Source organism: Nyctibius grandis, chromosome 33, assembly GCF_013368605.1.
Source record: "Nyctibius grandis isolate bNycGra1 chromosome 33, bNycGra1.pri, whole genome shotgun sequence".
NCBI lineage: Eukaryota > Metazoa > Chordata > Aves > Nyctibiiformes > Nyctibiidae > Nyctibius > Nyctibius grandis.
Window position 1 is genome coordinate 5,004,566 of NC_090690.1, and position 18,119 is coordinate 5,022,684.

Sequence of the window (18,119 nt, forward strand, 5' to 3'; positions counted from 1 at the left end):
GCAGACTGTCCCCACAGCCCCGTCAGCCCCGGGGGGATTTAGGTATGGGGGGTCTTTGAGACGCAAAAGGAACAATCACTGGTAAGGGCAGGGATGGAATATGCTCCAAAAAAGCCCCAAAATTTCCTGGTCCGGACTGTCACAGGGCAGGGGTGGTGCTGTGTTAGGGAAGAGCATGTCATGGGAAATAAAAACTTAATTTCTCGTGATGAGCCCATTCAAGCATCAAATTGAACCTGATTTATATAGTGAGGTTAATTTTATAAGGAAAAAAAAAAACACTTTAGATTTTTAGCGAGCGAGGGTCGCTGACAGGAGGAGCTTCGGGAGCTTAACAGCCCCTGGCCCCACTGAGCCCCTGCCTGGGGCTCGCGGCAGGAGCTCCAGAGAGAGCAGGTAAGGGAGCGCTGCGCTGGGGAGGAGGAGGAGGGTGGGGATGAGGAAGGCACCTTTGCACTGTCACTGTCCCGACCCCACCCCCTGCCTCAGTTTCCCTCCAGCACTGGGATGCACTGGGCAGGGGGCGGGGGGGGGGCACAGTGCGGCCCCTCCTTGCAGCTGCCATGGGGTGGGGGCTCAGGGGCCCTGACACCCAGCCCCAGCCCCACAGCTGCTCGGTCCCCCCGCGGAGGGAACGCTGCCTGCACCTGCCCCGCAGGCGCCTGCTGCCCACCCGGGGGCCCCCCCAGCTGTCCCCAGCGCTCCCCTCCACAGCCCCCCGGCTCCATCCAGGGCGGTGGCACTGGAGCAGCTGCCCACCCCGGCGTCCCCGGGGATGCTGCCAGCCGCTCCCTGAGGGGTGAGGGACGCTGGTTGGAGGGGCTCCAGCCCCCCCCCCAGGGATGGGCTCAGGCCAGGCCCCGGTGACAGGCGGCGGCGAGGCTGCGGTGCCGCGGCAGCGGCTCATGCGCAAGCGGCTGCCGCTCGTGTCCTCAGATGAGCCCGTGCCCGCGGGGAGCCGCAGAGCTAAATGCGGCGTGGGCTGCGACGCCTGCGTCACCGCACGCCGGCCGGGCGCGGGCTGCCAGGAACTGGGGGGGGGGTGACACGGGACAACCGACACCCTGCCCAGCACAGGCCGCACGCCACACGCATGGCGGTGAACACGCCTGCGCGAGCCGTGACACACGCACCACGCATGTGCCGTGCCAAACCCTCCTCCCTCCCCACGGTGCTGATCCCTCACACCCCCACACCCCCCCCCACAGCTCCTCGCGGTGTCCCCCCACAGCCACGCTGGCTTTGGGGACCCCCATGGGGACACGGCCCTGCTTGGGGACCCTCATGGGGACACAGCGCTACTTGGGGACCCCATTTGCCCCCCCCAAGCCCTGACGACATCCGAGTCCTCTCGCAAGGTCCCCAAGACACCCCCCACCGCTGCCCCTGCCCACCCCATCTCCCACCAAGGTGGTGGCACCAGTGAGCCCCCCTACAAGGGACAGTTTGGGACCCTTTAATCCCCCGCAAGGAGCAAAACCGGGCCGGGCTGGGTTGGTTTTTGTTTTGTTTTTGTTTTTTTTTTCATTCACTTTTCCGCATACTTTTTTATTTGTTACAAACATACAATTCTTTAAATATAGACTTGTAAAACTCCATTTTTGCAAAAATCTGCTAGGGGAAGGAGTGCTCGCTAGCATGAGGAGTTCGTCACGTCGGGCGTCGTCTTTGCTAGTGGTAAAATCCAGGCCCTGCCTTCGGTCACCGCCGGCCGCTCCCCGGCGTCTCCCGAAGCCGCCCTCGCCGGCCGCAGAGGAAGGGTGAGGAGAGAGAGAGAGGAGGGGGGGGACACACACAGGACCCCCCCCCTCCTCTCCCCTGGGCGCCGGCAGCCCCGCGCTGGGCCGCCTGTATAAAGTGCATGGTTTGCTTTTATTTTTTGTTTTTCTTTCATTAAAAAAATAAGAGGAATAAAACTTTCTTCTTTCGTCAAAGGTACTTCGGGGGTCGAACGGTTTGGTCTCTCAGCAGATAGGGGCCGAAGCCAGGCCTGGCGTCGGCGGCTCTCGGAGAACGATCCGGTTCTCGGAGGAGGATTCGGCTCTTGGAGGAGGATCTGGATCTCGGACGAGGATCTGGCTCTTGGAGAAGGATCTGGCTCTCGGAGGAGGATCTGGATCTCAGAGAACGATCCAGCTCTTGGAGGAGGATCTGTATGTCGGAGGATGATCTGGATCTCGGAGAACAATCCGGCTCTTGGAGAAGGATCCAGCTCTCGAAGGATCTGGATCTCGGAGGATCTGGCTCTCGGAGGAGGATCTGGATCTTGGAGGATCCAGCTCTCAGAGATCTGGATCTCAGAGGATTCGGCTCTCGAAGGATCTGGTTCTCGGAGGACTCAGGTCTTGGACAAGGATCCGGCTCTTGGAGAAGGATCTGGCTCTCAGAGGATCCATTTCTCTCCTGTGCCGACATTTCACCAACCACCCGGCACGTTTCCACCTCCGCAGAGCCGCCACGCCACGCTTCTCTCGGCTGTTGCGTCGGCACCGTCGCTGCTCCCGGGCCAGAGCACGCCGTGGGTTTGAAGCCTCGACACCTCGACACCTCCGGCAAATCGAGACACCGGCGCGGGGGCTCGCAGGTCTCACGACCGCCGCTCCAACGGTGCCGCGCTCTCCCCCGGCCGTTCCTCTCCCGTTCCGCCGCCGGAGCTCACCGCCGACGCCCCACACACCCGCTCCGCTCGGCGCGGGCACCGCTGGCTCAACCGGCTCCGCCACGCAGAGGAGGGCGACGGCGCCCGCGGCCGAGCCTCCGCCCCACGGCCAACACCTCCGCGAGCCGTTCCCGTTTCCCACCGGGAACCCTCTCCCGGCGCGGATCTGCTGAGGGATCCCTCGTGCAGCAGCTCAAGGACCGGCATCGCTCCCCCACTCTTCTTGCCTTTTTTTTTGCTATTTTTTTTCTATATATATTTTTTTTTCAACTTTTTTTTTCTTTTTTAAAAGAGAAGCCGGCGAGCGGGGGGGGGGGGCGTGTGATTTTTTTATATCACCAACAAAAGAACCCGCCGCTCTGCCCGGGGACCGGTTACCTCCTCCCCAAACCATCCTCCGCCGCCAGCGAGGGACCACGAGGGGATTCTCGTGTCCATCACCCCAAACCAGCTGCAAACAAGGCAGGATAATTCTCATTTTCTTCCACATTTTTCTCTTTGGGGAGGAAAAAAAAAAAATTGAAGCGGTTTAAAAATTTTAAATTTTAAATTTTAACGGAGCCGCCGACGGCTCCTGGCTCTCGGCCGGGATGTTTTGGGGTATTTACATCGATTTGGGGACATTTACATCGATTTTGGGGCGCTATACAAGATTTACAAGATATTTTTTTTTTGTACAGCGATAGTCACGCTCTCAAACTGTCCCTTCCGGGGTCAAAGAAATCTGGAAGCTCCAAGAATTCAGGATATTTTTTTTTTTCCACCCCCTCTTCCGGTTCCAAACAAGAAAAAGAAGCAATTTGCCCGTTTTCTACAGAATTCAACCCCAAAAAAAACCCCAAAACCCTCAACCAAATCATATATATACACACACACGCGCGGAGATGTGTATATACATATATATATGTACGGGGGACACCAAACCCTCACAGAAACCACTCGCTGAATCGCTCTCACCGGCAGGTTAAAAAAAACACCACTTTTTTTTCTGATTTTTCAGAGTTTTTGAGGATTTTCCTGCACGTTCTTCCTCCCCGCCGCGCTCTGCTGGGAGGCCAAACGGCGCTGCAGGATTCTGTACGCAGACACGTCGCTTGGGTTCCGCTTGCCCAAACCAACGCCGCCAGCCTGGGTTTCTGCTTTTATTTTAAATTTTTCTTTTCTTTTTGGTGTTATTTGCCTTTTTTTTTTGCCTCTTCCACGTTATTTTGGAGAGCTGAGCTGCGCCGGCGGCCACCCCGGAGAGCCGAGTCGCGTCGGCGGCCGCCCCGCTGCTACCGCAGAGTAGAAAGGGAAGGCGAAACCACCGCAAATCAGCCAAAAAAAAGGGAAAAAAAAAAAAGAATATATATATTTTTTTATATATATATATTTTTCTCTCTCTCATCCTCTTCGAGAGGCACCGCCTGTGTCTTTCCAACCAGCAGCCCAACGCCAAGTCCGTCGCCGCGAAGCGTCCCCGGCGGCGCGGTGGCCGCCGTCTTCCCCCTCACCGGCGCCGTCCGCAGCGTTTTGTCGTCGTTATTTTTCTCTCCGCGGCGAAGAACCGAAGGGGCAAAAAAAGAAATTAAAACCCCCCCCGCTCCTTGCCCAGGTGGATACAGCAGGACGTCAGTGGGAAGAGCTGCCTGAGGGTACGAGATACAGTACGGACGCGGTTTGGATGTGAGGGGGGGGGAAAAAAATAGACTATTGCTCCCGTGTGAGTGAGGAAACGCGGTCCTTGGCGCCGGAGGAGGATTAAAACCGGGATAAACGGGGAGAAACGAGCGTTAAAAATCCCTTTAAAAAAGAGCTACGGAGAAGCGGGCTGGGGTACGGACGGACGGACGGACAGACGGCGTCCCCCCGAGGCTCTGCTGGGGTTTGGGGCGAGGCGAAACGGGGGGTGGAGGTGGTGTCCCCAGTTGCGAAGAGGAGTCGGTGCCGGGTGTTCATCGCTTCCCAATAAATAGAGAGACGGCGGGATGGGCGAGAATAAATTAAGGAGGCGGCTGAGATGGGAGAGCGGGCGCAGGCTCCCCCCCCCCCCAAAAAAAAATAAAACAATATAGAGGCAAAAAAAAAAGAATTTAAAACAAATAAAAAGTCCTAAAACCGGCGGATGAGAAAATGTGTAAGTGTGGAATGCCGAGCGCCGGGATAACGGGGTTAAAAACCTTGGAATTGGCTAAAAAACAAAAAAAACCCATTTGAGTGTGGAAAAATCCATTTAATACAAGAGGTGACGGCTGGGAGGACCCGCCGGCTTCGGGGCTGCTGGTTGAGTGGTAAAAAAATAAAAGAGAGGGAAAAAAATACCCAAAACACCCCAAAAAACCCCAATATGGTTATTGGGGTGTGGGATCCTGGCGGTGCCACCGAGCTGCCGGCGTGGGGAGAGGTGGTTTTGCTCCAGAAAAAAAAAAAAAAGAGAAGGGGGAGGATTTTGGTGGCTGGAGGTCCCCGTGGTGCCGCCGCCGGTGCCGGTGAACCGGTGAAAGGGAACAAAACGTGGCCGGGCCGTGCCGGTACGGAGCCGGCGCTCGCCGGCCGCCGCCTTATTTGGAGAGAAGGGGAAGATGTTGCGTCCCCGTGGAGTTTTCCTTGTGCTTTGTGCCTGCGGGAACCTGCTGCGGCCCCTCCTCGTGCCGCCGGGGGAAAAAAGGGGGGGGAGGTAAAAAAAAATAAGTGAGAAATCATCGAAAGTGAGAAAGTTTGTCCTTAATTTTCAGGAACCTGCCGGCTTCGTGCTCGCTCGGGCGCTGGTTCCAGTTCGGGCGCTCGGAGTTTAAGCAGTTTGCATCCCAAAAGAAAAATAAAACCCCAAAATAGTGGGAAAAGAAAAAGAAAAAAAAAAAAAAGGGGAAAAAAAAAAAAGGAAAAATATCAAGGAAAAAATGAAGGAAAAAGGAAAAAAATAAGGAAAAGGGAAAAAAATGAAGGAAAAAAGGATAAAAATGAAGGAAAAAGGATAAAAATGAAGGAAAAAGGATAAAAATGAAGGAAAAAGGATAAAAATGAAGGAAGAGAGAACGGACGTTGGTCCAGGTACGCCCCCCCCGTCCCCGAAAGCTCCCGCTCGCCGCCTCCGCCGCTCTCCCCCCCCTCTCTGCCCGGCTCCTCTTCCGCCGGCGAGGGCTCCCGAGGGTTTCGGCGCGTGGCGGCTCCCGTGGGCGCCGGGTGCTGGTTTCGCTGGTGGTGGTGGAGGCCCCGCGGCGCCTTTGGGAGAGGAGAGAGATGATCCGAGCGTGCCCCCCCCGCAACTTCCCCGATCCCCCCCCCCTAAAAAAAAAGCAGAGAGTCCTCGAGGCGCCGGGTGCCCCCGCGGCGGCGCAGGGGGACGGTGGTGGCTCGTCCCGGTGTGAGCGCGGAGGGACGCGGTCGGCGTCGCGGTGGGGCTGGTTTCTCTCCGGTGGTGGCTTGGGGACCCCTTTGTGGGGGGAAAAGGGGGGCCCGGAGGGGGGGGGGGGGGGATTGGGCAGGGTGAGGGGAGGGGGGGGGAGAGGCCGGCAGCGGGGTTCACGCGAGGGTGGCTCAGTCGTCGTCCACGTCGTCGCCGTCGGAGTCGTCGCCGGCTCCGCTGCCGCTGCCGGGTCCCGGGGGTCCGGCGCGTCGGTCGTAGAGCTTGTCCCGTTGACGTTCTTGGATATCTCGCATCTCTTCGGCGTAACGACAGAAAGCGCCGCCGAATTTGGCCCAAGCTTTGTAAGGGACGGTGATGGCGTTGCGGTACGACGGTTTTACTTCGCTCACCCTTAAGAAAACGCCGTATTTGTTACACCCGACATCGAAAAAGAAACGTTTGGAGTCCACGGTGATGGAAGTACCTTCGGGTAACTCCCCGTAGAGCCCCCCGCCGCCCGGCCCGCCGCCCCCGGGGCCTCCCAGCTCGTCTTCTTCACCCCCGTAATCGTCGATCAACTTGGCCAAAGCGTCGCGGAACTCGATGAGACCCTGAGCGGGGAGAGCGATGGTCTGACCGCTCTGCAACCCGGGGGGCCCCCCCGGGAACCCCCCCGCGCCGCCGGGCCCGCGGTTGACGGTTTGTCGGATCCGGAGGAAACGTCCGCGTTGATTTTCCTTCAGGTCCAGATAATATTTACGATTTTCCCTTACGAGGAATTCGCTCTTGAGGGCGCGACGGGGCCCGGTACCGCTCCCGTCCTCACCGGGCGAACCGGTAGCCTGGGCTAATTGCTCAGGGCTCGAGGGCCCTAATTGAGCGTAGTGCTCGATGAAGTCGCCCAGGTAGTCGCGGAACTCGGCGGCCACCGCCATGGAGAGCGTGAGGCGGCTTTTGGAGCCGCCCGCTCCCACCTCGGCGATCTTGAGGAACCGGCCTTTGGCGTTTTGCTTCACGTCCAGGTAGAACCGTTTGTTCTGGATGTCCAGGCGCTTCGAGGCCAATTCCTGCGTCTCCTGCTCCGGTCCCGCTCCACCGGAGCCTCCGCCGGACCCGGCCCCTCCGCTCCCGCCGCCTCCTCCTGCTCCGCCGCCGCGGGCGGTCGCGAACCCGCCGCTGCCGCCGCGTTCGCTGCCGCTGTCCCCGTCCGCCATCTTGTCCGGCCGCCCCGCGCGCCGCCCCGCTTCCGGCGCGCGCGCGGCCCCGCGCCCCGCCCCGCCCCGCCCCTCTGCGACAGGGGTGACGTCACCGCCGCACTCCGCCGCCGCCGCGCGCCCCCCGCCCCTCCCCTCCGCGTCACGTGACGGTGGAGGAAGGCCCCGCCCGCCGCGTCCCCGCGCGCCCTCTGCCGGAGCCACGCCCCCTCCACCAAGCCACGCCCCCTGGGGCGCAGCGCCATGACGTCACCGCCGCCCCCCTGCCTGTCAATCACGCCCGCCTGCGGCTCCCATTGGCCCCGCGCGGGAAGGGGGTGGGGCGTGTGAGGCCCAGAGCTCCGCCCCCTCCGGTCTGTGGGGGAGGGCAGTGTATGACGTCACGGGCGGCCACCCTGGCGTCATCGGTCACGTCAGCGGTGGGAGGGGCCACACGGGGGAATCTGGGAGCCTCCGGGTGCTCCCGGGGAACCCTCTGGGACCCCCCCAGGAGCAGCTCCAGCACCTTCCGTCTTCTCGGAGCCACCGGCACCGGGGGAGGTGTCACCATCCCGGGGGGGGGGTGTGGCCACCACCGGGGCTGCCGGGGCCACCTGGAGAACACCACAAACCCCCCCCCAGAGCCGTGGGGGTGGTGAGGCTGAGACCACCTGGAAGGAGCTGGGGGGGGAGACCATCTCCGGGGGATGGGGGGGGACACACACGACAACAGGGAGGTCACTTCACCTTCGACGGGGATGTGGCGGTGGCAGGCGAGGGGGGGGCACAGGGGACGTGGGGCAGGGGAGGGGGGTCCCCCACACCCTGAGACCCCCAACAGCCGCACCCCAGGGCAGAGGGACAGCCAAGGTGGGGTCTTCCCCTCCCCACCACCCCAAATACCCCTCCAAGGTCATGAGCACCTCCCAGCCCCCCCTCATGTCCCCTCCCCACTCATGAGGACACAGCTTTAAGCTCACCCCCCTGGCCTGTCCCTGCCCCCCTGCACCCATGGGTGCTGCCCCCCACCCCACCCCGGCACAGACAGAGTCGGGGGCTCCACACACAAACTCTTTATGGGACACACACACACACACACAGAGCGGGGCGAGGCGGGGGTGGCTCGGCTCAGCCCAGGAGATGCCCAGTGGGTGCTGGGGGGGGGTTCTGTGACCCACGGGACCCCCAGTGGGTGCTGAGGGTGGGGTGGGGGGCTCAGTGTGGCCCCCCCCACCTCAGGGGGACCCCTCAGTGCGGCAGCTCGTGGGGGATCAGCTTGTAGTGGGCGCCGCAGGAGGGGCAGCGCTGGGCCTCCCCCTTGTGCAGCCAGAACCAGATGACGTGGCTGTTGTCCTCTTCGCCTGGGGGGGGGGACACACAGTGGGAGGAAGAGGAGGAGGAAGAGGAGGGGGGGGGACAGATGGAGTGGGGGGACAAGGAAGGGGGGGGACACACTTACAGACGCAGCCCACGATGCGTTTGTCACCGATGGAGGGGACGAGGTTGGGGTCCTCCTTGGTCCCCGCGTAGCGCTTGGGCCGGAACATGCTGTAGGGGTCCTGGGGGGGGGACAAGGTGGGGAGGGGGGGGGTCAGCGGGGGGGGGGACACCCCCATACAAGGTGGTTTTGGGCCCTCCCGCCCCGTGCACCCCAGGAGGTGACACTGGTGTCACCCCCCTGCCCCACCTCGGTGCCCTTCGGGGGGGGGGCAATTAGCGCCGGGGGGTTAATGAGTGGGGTGGGGGTGAGGGTGCAGCCAAGCCCCCCGCTGAGGGATGGGGACCCACCACAGGGGGACACTGAGGCAGAGGGGGGGGGGACAGGGGGGCTGTGTGTGTCCCCCCAGGGGTGTCCTGTCCCCAGTGTCCTGCAATGGTCTCGCCCCAAGGCCCCGGGGGTGACACGTCCCCGTGGTCCTGGGGACATCTGTCCCCAGCAGCCGGGGGGGGTCCCATCCCCATGGCCCTGGGGACATGGGCCCTGTCCCCCCAGGGGTGTCCTTGTCCCCCCAGGGTGTCACCATCCCCCGGGGTGTCCCCGTGCCTTAGGGGTGTCCCTGTCCCCTCAGGGTGTCCCTGTCCCCCCCCCCCAGCACACCCTGTCCCTGAGACCTTCGACCGCAGCCCCCCGCCCCAGCTCAGGGGTCCCCCCCAGCCCCGCCCCCGTCAGGCCCCGCCCCCTCGCCCCCCCCCACTCACCAGGCCCTTGTTCATGGCCTCCAGCACCTTCCGCTCCAGCCCCGTCGCCTGCTCCTCGTCGCTGGCGAGGCCGCCTACGAGACACCGCGGTCAGGCCGCGGCCTAGTCCTGCCCCCCGCCCCGGTTCTCCCTGTGCCGCTGCCCCCCTCCCGGTTCCCCCCGGTTCCCCCGCGGCTCACCGGGCTCGGCGAAGCGGCGGGCGGGCACGGCGCGGGCGGAGGCGACGGGCAGGAGCCGCAGGGCCGCGCTCACCCGCAGTAACCTTGACGCCATGGCGGCGGCGGCGGCGGTAGCGGCAGCGCTTCCGGTAGCGGCGCCGGAAGCGGAAGTGACGGCACGATGGGGCGGGGCGTGCGGCTGAGCCACGCCCCCTCTGGCAGTGGGCGCGCCCCGCCCCCAGTGGGCAGAGCCCCGCCCTTAGCAACAGGCCACGCCCCTTGGCGACAGAAGCCCCGCCCCCTGCGGCTGGCCCCGCCCCCCTGGGGGATCCGGAGATCGCTGGGAGGGGCGGGGGGGATGGGGACACCGGGGGGGGGACAGGGACACCCTGAGGGGACAGGGATGATGTCCCTGAGCTCATGGGGATGGGGGGGACATCCTGGGGTGACAAGGACACCCTGAGGGGACAATGACACCCCTAAGGCACGGGGACACCCCGGGGGATGGTGACACCCTGGGGGGGTCAAGGGCACCCTTGGGGGGACAGGGACATGGCAGGGGGACAGGGGCATCCTGGTGGGATGAGGACACCCGGGGGGGCACAGGGACATCCTGAGGGGACAAGGACACTGCAGGGGGACAGGGACATCCTGGGGGGACAGGGACACCCTGGCGGGATGGTGACACCCTGGGGAGGACAAGAACACCCCTGTGGGGACAGGGACAATGTCCTCAGAGCCATGGGGATGGGACCCCCCCGGGCCGCTGGGGACAGAGGTCCCTGGGACCACGGGGACACGTCACCCCCGGGGCCTCGGGGACGAGGCCACCGCAGGACACTGGGGACAGGACACCCCTGGGGGGGACACACACACACATCCCCCCTGTCCCCCCCCTCCACCTCAGTGTCCCCCCATGGTGGGTCCCCATCCCTCAGGGAGGGGCTTGGCTGCGCCCTCACCCCCACCCTGCTCATTAACCCCCCGGTGCTAATTGCCCCCCCGAAGGGCAGGGGGGGGACACCAGTGTCCCCTCCTGGGGCGTGCTGAGTGGGGGGGGGGGGGGCAAACCCACCTTGTTTTACCCCATTTTTCAGGCCTGCACCCGTTTGGGCCAACCCCCCTGTGCTTTTTGGGGTGAAGGGGGCACCCATGGGTGCTGGGGGGGGGTGACACCCCCTGATCTCCTCTGTCCTGGGTGGGGGGGGGGGTGATATAAAGAAATAATTAATGATGGCGGGGGGGGGGCGTGGGTGCGTGCCAAGGGAGGAGGGCGGAGGGACGGCGCAGGCGCTCGCCGGGACGGCACCCGCTCGCCGGCCACCCCGGGGTGCCCCCCCTCCCTTTGATTTGGGGGGTGGGGGGGGACACAAAGGACACCCCGACATTGAGGGGGGGGGTGTCGTCGTGTCCCCCCCCCCCCTCCTCCTCTTGCCCCGTCACCACCGGCCATGGGGATCCAGGGCATGGAGCTGTGCGCCGTGGCCGTCGTCATCCTCCTCTTCATCGCCGTCCTCAAGCAGTTCGGCATCCTGGAACCCATCTCCGTGGAAGGTACCCCCCCCCTTTTTAATTAATTTTAATTAATTTTAATTATTTTTAATTAATTTTAATTAATTAAGTCCCTCCCAGCCTTCTCCCACATCTTGGGGTGTCCCCATCCTCCTCCCCCTCAAGTTAAAGCTCCTCTTGGGCCCATAAATGGGGTTAAAACCTGCCCTGGTGGCTTTTTGGGGGAGGGGGCACCCCCCTGTAGGAGGGGGGGCCTGGGGGGGGCAGCCCGAGGGGTTGGGGTGCGGGGGGAGCCCCCCCCAGCCCCGTCACCCCACACTTGCCGCGTCATGGCCCAGCCTTGCTCTGACCTTCCCCGCTGGCACCGGGCCCCCCCTCCCCGCCCTGAAACACCTCGCTGAGGGGGTGCTGGGACCCCCCCCCCCAATCCACACTGACCCCCCCGAGGTGGGACTGGGGGACACACAGCCCCCCCCAGCCCATATTGACCCCAAAATCCCTCTGGGACAGGACACTGGCGACCTCCAAGTCCCGCATTGTCCCCAACCCCCCCCAAGACAGGACACCAGGGCCCCCCAGTACCCCAAAACCCCCCAAGACGTGATGCTGGGATCCCCCAATTCCCCCCCCGACCCCCCAAACCCCCCCAAGATGGGACACCAGGGCCCCCCAATACCCCCCCGACCCCAAAACACCCCCAAGATAGAACATCAGGCCCCCCCAATACCCCACCGACCCCAAAACCCCCCTGAGATGAGACACCAAGGCCCCCCAATCCCCCACTGACACCAAAACCCCCCTGACACAGAACACCAGAGTCCCCCAACCCCCATCGACCCCAAACCCCCCTGAGACGGGACACCAGGGTCCCCCAATCCCCCCCTGGCCCCAAAACCCCCCTGAGATGCAACACTGGGACCCCAAATCCCCCCCCCGACCCCAAAACGCCCCAAGACACAACATCAGGAACCCCCAATCCCTCTCTGACCCCAAAACCCCCCAAGACTTGACACTGGGACCCCAAATCCCCCCCTTGACCCCCCCAAAACCCCCCAAGACACAACATTAGGGCTCCCCAATCCCCCCCCGACCCCAAAACCCCCCCAAGACATGACATTAGGGCTCCCCAATCCCTCCCAGACCCCAAAACCCCCCTGAGATGCAACACTGGGACCCCCAATCCTCCCCGACCCCAAAACCCCCCAAGACTTGACACTGGGACCCCAAATCCCCCCCCTTGACCCCCCAAAACCCCCCAAGACACAACCTTAGGGCTCCCCAAATCCCCCCCCAACCCCAAAACCCCCCAAGACACAACATTAGGACCTCCCAATCCCTCCATGACCCCAAAACCCCCCTGAGATGCAACACTGGGACCCCAAATCCTCCCCTCTCACCCCAAAACACGACGCTGGGACCCCAAATCCCTCCCTTGACACCCAAAACACAACACTGGGACCCCCCCCCACCCCCACCCCACCCTGACAAACCCTCCTCAGTGCGACACGGGGTGGGGGGGGTTCACCCCCCCTCTCCAGCAGCACCCAGGGGCACCCCGGAGGTTCTCGGGGTGTCCCCATCGCCGCGGCACGGCGGAGCCTCTCCCGCTATCCCCCGTCTCGGCGCTTAAACGGCTCCGCCGGGGGCTTCCCGAGCTGGAATTATTAATGAGGCATCATTTATTAATTACCTTCCGCCTCGAGCGGGAATGTTAGCCGGGGGGGGGGGGATTGGGGGGGGGAGGAGGTTTTGGGGTGCTCTGCGTGCCGGAGACGGGGTCGGGAGTCGGTGACGGGCGAACGTGGCTCGTCCTGTGGGTCCGAGGAGAATTTGGGGTGCCCCAAATTTGGGATCCATGAGGTGGGGAGGGTGGGGGGGGGGGATCTTTGCCGGCGTGTCCCCCCCACCCCGCAGACGGCAGCGACGTCGAACTGGAGCTCTCGGCCAGCCGGCACCAACCCGAGGGGCTGGAGGAGCTGCTGGCGCGGACCAAGTTCACCAAGACGGAGCTGCAGTCGCTTTACCGCGGCTTCAAGAACGTGAGTGTCGCGGCGGGGGGAGCGGGGGGGGCGGATTTTGGCCGAACCGGGGTTCACCGCGCGCCCCTTCGCCTCCCCCAGGAGTGTCCCAGCGGCCTCGTGGACGAGGAAACCTTCAAGCTCATCTACTCGCAGTTCTTCCCCCAAGGCGGTGAGTGGGGAGCCCGAAAACACCGACGCCCCGATGCCGGCGCGCGCCGGGGGTGGGGGGGGGGGTTGGTTTCACCGTCTCTCCCCCTCGCAGACGCCAGCACCTACGCTCACTTCTTGTTCGACGCCTTCGACGCCGACGGCAACGGGGCTCTGTGCTTCCAGGTGAGCGTCCCGCTGCCGCTCCCCACCCCGGTAAAACACCGTGCCGGCGCCGGCGCCGCGCTCCCGGAGCTGTAAGCGTGCCCAGCGGCGTGATTCATCAGATCCTCCTCGGTTGTGGAGAGAAAAGCTCGGCGCGGGGAAAAAAAATCATCATCTCGGTGCTCCTCGACGGTGGGAGCCCGCGGCGGGAGGCACTGCGGCAGCGGTGCCGGCGCCGGATTTACCGCGGTGATTAAAAATAGCCCCGAGCCAGAATAGAAACGGGATCAATAAGGGGAAAAAAAAAATAATCATCATCCCCCCGGGTGCGTCCCGCGATCGATGGCGGCACCGCGGCGCTGCGGGAGGGGGGCGAAGGGCCGAGGCGAGGGGGGACGTGGGGCTGTCGCCGGGGTGTGGGTGACGTCCCCGCTCCCGGCGGTGGGTTTTTGCGGCAGGATTTTGTCGTCGGCCTCTCGGTGTTGCTGCGGGGGACGGTGCAGCAGAAGCTGAAGTGGGCGTTTAACCTCTACGATATCAACAAAGACGGCTGCATCACCAAGGAGGTGACGCGGGGACGGGCGGGAGCGTGGCGGGGGCACGGCGGCGGTGGGAAAAGGGGGTGTCGGGGGACAAAGGTGTCCTCGTTTGGTGGGTTGTCACCCTGTCCCCCTCCTAGGAGATGCTGGAGATCATGAAATCCATCTACGACATGATGGGCCGCTGCACCAACCCGCCGCCGCGCGACACGGCGCCCGCCGAGCACGTGGAGCTCTTCTTCCAGGTGACGCCGTTCTCCTTTGTCCCCTTCCCCGGGTGTCACCGGGGTTGTCACCGCCGCCCGGGTGACAATCCTTGCCGTGCCCTTCGCAGAAGATGGACAGGAACGGTGACGGCGTGGTGACCTTCGAGGAGTTCCTGGAGACGTGCCAGAAGGTGAGGGGCGCCCGCGGTGGCTTCGGCGTCACCGCCATCCTCCTCCTCAACCCCGTTCCTCATCCCAAAGCGACGAGCTGGGGAGGGGGGGACAGACGGAGGGGACAAAGGGGGACCCCGGGGGCTGTGACATCTCTCTCCCGCCCCGTTCCAGGACGAGGACATCATGAGCTCCATGCAGATCTTCGAGAACGTGATCTAGAACCTGGAACCACCCGCTCAGCGCCCGGAGGGGAACAGGGTTGGGTTTTTTTTTCTACTTTTTCAGACAAAACCTCTCAGTTTTTGTCTGAAAAAAACCCCAAACCTCCGAGGGGACCCTCCAGGGAGGGGGTTTCTGTATCGCGGGCCGCGAAACGGCAGCTTAAGGGGACGCCCGATGAGAGAGGCCGCTCCCCGCCTCCCGCCGGGACGAGGACAGAAAGTTTTATTTTCTAAATAAAACAAACGGCGACGATTTAGGGACGAAACGTCCCGCCCGGGGAGCCGAGGGGGACGCGAGGGCCCATGTGCAGCTCCGGAGGGGGCGACCCCGAGCCCCGCGGTGGCGGCGGCAGAGCGGGGTAAGCGGTGGGACGCGGCCGGGAGAGTTTTTTTGGGTTATTTGGGTTATTTCTGCTTTTTATTCTCCTCATAAACGGGCCGGCGAGGCCAGGCCGCGCCTCAGCCAGGCCCCCCCCGCCCCAGCCCGGCCCCCTCCGCCCCCGCCGCTCGCTCACTCACTGCGTGTTTCCACGAAATAAAGGTGACAAACACCGGCCCCGGCCCCGTTCGCTCCCGCCCCGGGGCTCCGCCGGCCCCGGCCGCGGCCTCGGCGCGCTCATGGCGGCGCTGTCATGGCGGCGCGGCGCTGTCATGGCGGCCGCCCCCGTATCCTAGCAACGCCGCTGCCCCCCCACTTCCTGCTGGGGAGGCGTGGCCGAGTGCCGCCGAGCTCTCATTGGTGCATCCGGCGCGGTCCCGCCTCCGCCGAGCTCTCATTGGTGCATCCAGCGCGGTCCCGCCTCCTCCGAGCTCTCATTGGTGCATCCAGCGCGGTCCCGCCTCCGCCTCGCTCTCATTGGTCGGCCTTAGGGGAGTGGCAGGGGCTCGGTGCGGGGAGACCTTCACGCGGGGGGTCGCGGGGTCGGCGCGTGACGTAGGTGGCACCGGGGGGATCCCCTGGGGCACCCCCCCCCCCCCATCGGGATCGGGGAAACCCCCGGGAACCCCCCGGGGCCGGGCACGGCGGGGGGGCCCCGGGATGGCGGGGGGGAATCGGGGGGGGATCCCCGGGATCGGGGCTGGGGGAGACCCGGGGGGGGATCCCCGGGATGGGGGGAGGGGATCGGGGGGCGACCCCCTGGGATCGGGGTCCGCTGGGATCGGGGCTGTGTAGGAGCGGAGGGGTCGGGGGGGGGGATCAGGGCTGTGGGGAATGGGGGATCCCCTGGGATCGGGGGGGGGGGGATCAGGGTCCCCTGGGATTGAGCTGTGTGGGATTGGGGGGGGGGGGAATCCCCTGGGATCGAGGGGGGGGCAGGGGGATCCCCAGGGATCAGTGCGGGATCGAGGGGGGATCCCCTGGGATCATGACTGTGCAGGATCCGGGGGGGGGGGTCCCCATAGTCAGGGCTCTGCAGGATCTGGGGGATCCCCTGGGATCGGGCTGAGCAGGTACGGGGTGGAGGGATCTCCTCTGGCATCGGGGGGATCCCCTGGGATCGAGGGGGGTGTCCCTTGGGATCGGGCTGTGCAGGATGAGGGGGGTGGGATCCCCCGGGTCTGGCCTTGTGGGGGATCGGGGGGGACCCCTGGGATCAGGCTGAGTGGGATTGGGGTGAGGGGGGGGATCTGCTGGGATCAGGGGGGATCCCTGGCATTGGGCTGAGTGGGATTGGGGTGGGGGGATCTCCTCTGGGGTGGGAGCAGTGGGGGAGCAGGGTGGGGCCCCTTGGGGTTGGGGGGATCCCTGGGATCAGGATTGTGTGGGATTGGGGGGGGGGGATCCCCCAGGATTGGGGCTGTGTGGGATCGGGGGGGGGGGGATCCCCGGGATCGGGGCTGTGCGGGATCTCCCCGAGCGCCTGCGCAGGATGGGACCCTTCCCGCTGGGGGGTGTCAGCCCCCAGGGCTCCCCCCTCCCTGTGCCGGGGGGTCCCCAACCCCGCGGTGCTGCCGGGATCCCCTCGGGGCGGGATCCCGAGGCTCCGGTGGCCGCAGGGAGCGGATGCGCTTGCCCGGGGCCATGCGGCTGGTGCGGTTCCGGGGGCCCGGGGGCACCGAGCCCCGGTTGGGGCTGGAGGAGGCGCCGGGGGGGGCCGTGGTGGACCTGAGCGCGGCCGAGCCGGCGTTGCCCCGCTCCATGCGCGCCTTCCTGGAGAGCGGCCCCGGCGCGCTGGCCGCCGCCAGACGGTGGGTGTCCCCCCCCTCAAAAACCCCGGTGTCACCCATCCCCCACCCCGGGGTGCTGAGCCACCCCCCCCTCACCGCAGGGCGCTGGAGTCGGGGGGGCACCGGGTGCCGCGGGGGACGGTGCGGCTGCTGGCGCCGGTGGGGGACCCCCAGAAAGTGATTTGCGTGGGGCTGAATTACCGCGACCACTGCCTGGAGCAGGGGGTGACCCCCCCCAGGGACCCCGTCATCTTCTCCAAGTTCCCCAGCGCCATCGTGGGACCCTTCGATGACATCGTGCACCCCCAGGACAGCAGCGTGAGGACCCCCCCCCTGTGCCACCCCCCTTCGTGCCACCGTCCCCCCCCCAACCTCACCATTTCCCCCCCACCCCACTGCAGGAGGTGGACTGGGAGGTCGAGCTGGCCGCCGTCATCGGGAAGAAGGGGCAGCACATCCCGGTAACCCCCCGTCACCATCCCCCTTCTCCGTGTCCCCAAGTCCCCGTTGTCACCCCGTGTCTCCCCCCCACAAAGGAGGCGGAGGCGCTGGACCACGTCGTGGGGTTCACGGTGGCCAACGACGTCAGCGCCCGGGACTGGCAGCTGAGGAACGGGAGGCAATGGCTGCTGGGGAAAACCTTCGACACCTTCTGTCCCCTGGGGCCAGCGCTTGTCACCAAGGAGGCGGTGACAGGTGGGGACAGGAGGGGGACAGCACAGGGGCTGGTTCCTGGCTAACACAGGATGCCCCAAATTAGCCCAGAAACACCCCTGTCATTGGGGTTGTTCACGGTGTGGGGGTGTCCCTCAGCGCTGTCCCCGTGTCCCCCCGCCCCGCTGTGACATGTCCCCCGTGTCCCCCGCAGACGTCCACAACCTGAGCATCCGCTGCCGCGTCAACGGGGAGCTCATGCAGGACGGCAACACCAACCAGCTCATCTTCCCCCTGCCCAAACTCATCGCCTGGGTGTCCCGGTAAGCGCCGGCGGGGGGGACCAGTGCCACCAGGGGAGCGAGGAGGGGACACAGGTGACACTTGTCCCCTCCCAGCTTCGTCACGCTGGTCCCTGGGGACATCCTGCTGACGGGAACCCCTTCTGGGGTGGGGTTCTTTCGGAAGCCCCCTGTGTTTCTTAAGGTGAGGAGGGCTCGAAATAGGGTGGGGGTGGCAGAGAGGGGACATAAAGGACCTTGTGGGGGACATAAAGGACCCCGGGGGGGGACACAAGGCGAGGAGGGGGCTGCCCTTATCTCCCCCCCCCTCGCAGAAAGGAGACGAGGTGCAGTGTGAGATCGAGGAGCTGGGCACCATCTGCAACAAGGTGGTGTGAAGATGGGAGACCCCCAAAAAATCTCCCCCCCCGCCCCGATTCGGCTGCCTTCACCCCCCCCCCAATAAATCAATCAATTAATCAATAAATTAATGAGC

General features: G+C 64.6%; 4 protein-coding genes across 5 annotated transcripts; 2 read left to right on the top strand and 2 right to left on the bottom strand.

Annotated features, from left to right (window-relative positions):
• Nucleotides 1-3,544: 3,544 nt before the first annotated feature.
• Nucleotides 3,545-7,216, bottom strand: PURB (purine rich element binding protein B). Its single transcript, XM_068421489.1, has one exon. It carries the CDS (start codon nt 7,196-7,198, stop codon nt 6,176-6,178), a length of 1,023 nt encoding a protein of 340 aa, XP_068277590.1. The 5' UTR covers nt 7,199-7,216; the 3' UTR covers nt 3,545-6,175.
• A 1,019-nt stretch (nt 7,217-8,235) lies between these two features.
• COX5B (cytochrome c oxidase subunit 5B) lies at nt 8,236-9,692 on the bottom strand. The gene is made up of 4 exons (XM_068421420.1): nt 9,556-9,692; nt 9,377-9,450; nt 8,637-8,736; nt 8,236-8,538 (listed from the first exon to the last, which is right to left on the bottom strand). Exons 1-4 carry the CDS (start codon nt 9,647-9,649, stop codon nt 8,426-8,428), a joined length of 381 nt encoding a protein of 126 aa, XP_068277521.1. The 5' UTR covers nt 9,650-9,692; the 3' UTR covers nt 8,236-8,425.
• Nucleotides 9,693-10,985: 1,293 nt separating this feature from the next.
• Nucleotides 10,986-14,729, top strand: LOC137675300 (calsenilin-like). The gene is made up of 7 exons (XM_068421307.1): nt 10,986-11,088; nt 12,907-13,085; nt 13,167-13,400; nt 13,838-13,945; nt 14,059-14,163; nt 14,253-14,315; nt 14,470-14,729. Exons 1-7 carry the CDS (start codon nt 10,986-10,988, stop codon nt 14,515-14,517), a joined length of 840 nt encoding a protein of 279 aa, XP_068277408.1. The 3' UTR covers nt 14,518-14,729.
• A 654-nt stretch (nt 14,730-15,383) lies between these two features.
• On the top strand, nt 15,384-18,110 carry LOC137675424 (oxaloacetate tautomerase Fahd2a, mitochondrial-like). Of its 2 annotated transcripts, none has more exons than XM_068421509.1 (8): nt 15,384-15,453; nt 16,518-16,709; nt 16,790-17,006; nt 17,090-17,149; nt 17,225-17,384; nt 17,557-17,665; nt 17,741-17,828; nt 17,959-18,110. In XM_068421509.1, exons 2-8 carry the CDS (start codon nt 16,525-16,527, stop codon nt 18,019-18,021), a joined length of 882 nt encoding a protein of 293 aa, XP_068277610.1. In that variant the 5' UTR covers nt 15,384-15,453; nt 16,518-16,524; the 3' UTR covers nt 18,022-18,110. The 2 variants fall into 2 exon arrangements, with proteins under 2 accessions (XP_068277610.1, XP_068277611.1); XM_068421510.1 differs by lacking the exon at nt 15,384-15,453 and adding an exon at nt 15,924-15,971.
• The last annotated feature ends 9 nt before the right edge of the window (nt 18,111-18,119 follow it).

Excerpts from the sequence above, each read along its gene's own strand:
- COX5B (XM_068421420.1), bottom strand. The coding sequence starts at position 9,649 with ATGGCGTCAAGGTTACTGCGGGTGAGCGCGGCCCTGCGGCTCCTGCCC. Across the intron at positions 8,737-9,376 it reads AGGCCATGAACAAGGGCCTG|GACCCCTACAGCATGTTCCG; the intron begins GTGAGTGGGGGG and ends TCCCCCCCCCAG. Across the intron at positions 8,539-8,636 it reads ACGCATCGTGGGCTGCGTCT|GCGAAGAGGACAACAGCCAC; the intron begins GTAAGTGTGTCC and ends CCCCCCCCCCAG.
- LOC137675424 (XM_068421509.1), top strand. The coding sequence starts at position 16,525 with ATGCGCTTGCCCGGGGCCATGCGGCTGGTGCGGTTCCGGGGGCCCGGG. Across the intron at positions 17,666-17,740 it reads CTCATCGCCTGGGTGTCCCG|CTTCGTCACGCTGGTCCCTG; the intron begins GTAAGCGCCGGC and ends GTCCCCTCCCAG. Across the intron at positions 17,829-17,958 it reads AGCCCCCTGTGTTTCTTAAG|AAAGGAGACGAGGTGCAGTG; the intron begins GTGAGGAGGGCT and ends CCCCCCTCGCAG.
- LOC137675300 (XM_068421307.1), top strand. The coding sequence starts at position 10,986 with ATGGGGATCCAGGGCATGGAGCTGTGCGCCGTGGCCGTCGTCATCCTC. Across the intron at positions 13,086-13,166 it reads TTTACCGCGGCTTCAAGAAC|GAGTGTCCCAGCGGCCTCGT; the intron begins GTGAGTGTCGCG and ends CGCCTCCCCCAG. Across the intron at positions 14,164-14,252 it reads ACGTGGAGCTCTTCTTCCAG|AAGATGGACAGGAACGGTGA; the intron begins GTGACGCCGTTC and ends TGCCCTTCGCAG.
- PURB (XM_068421489.1), bottom strand. The coding sequence starts at position 7,198 with ATGGCGGACGGGGACAGCGGCAGCGAACGCGGCGGCAGCGGCGGGTTC.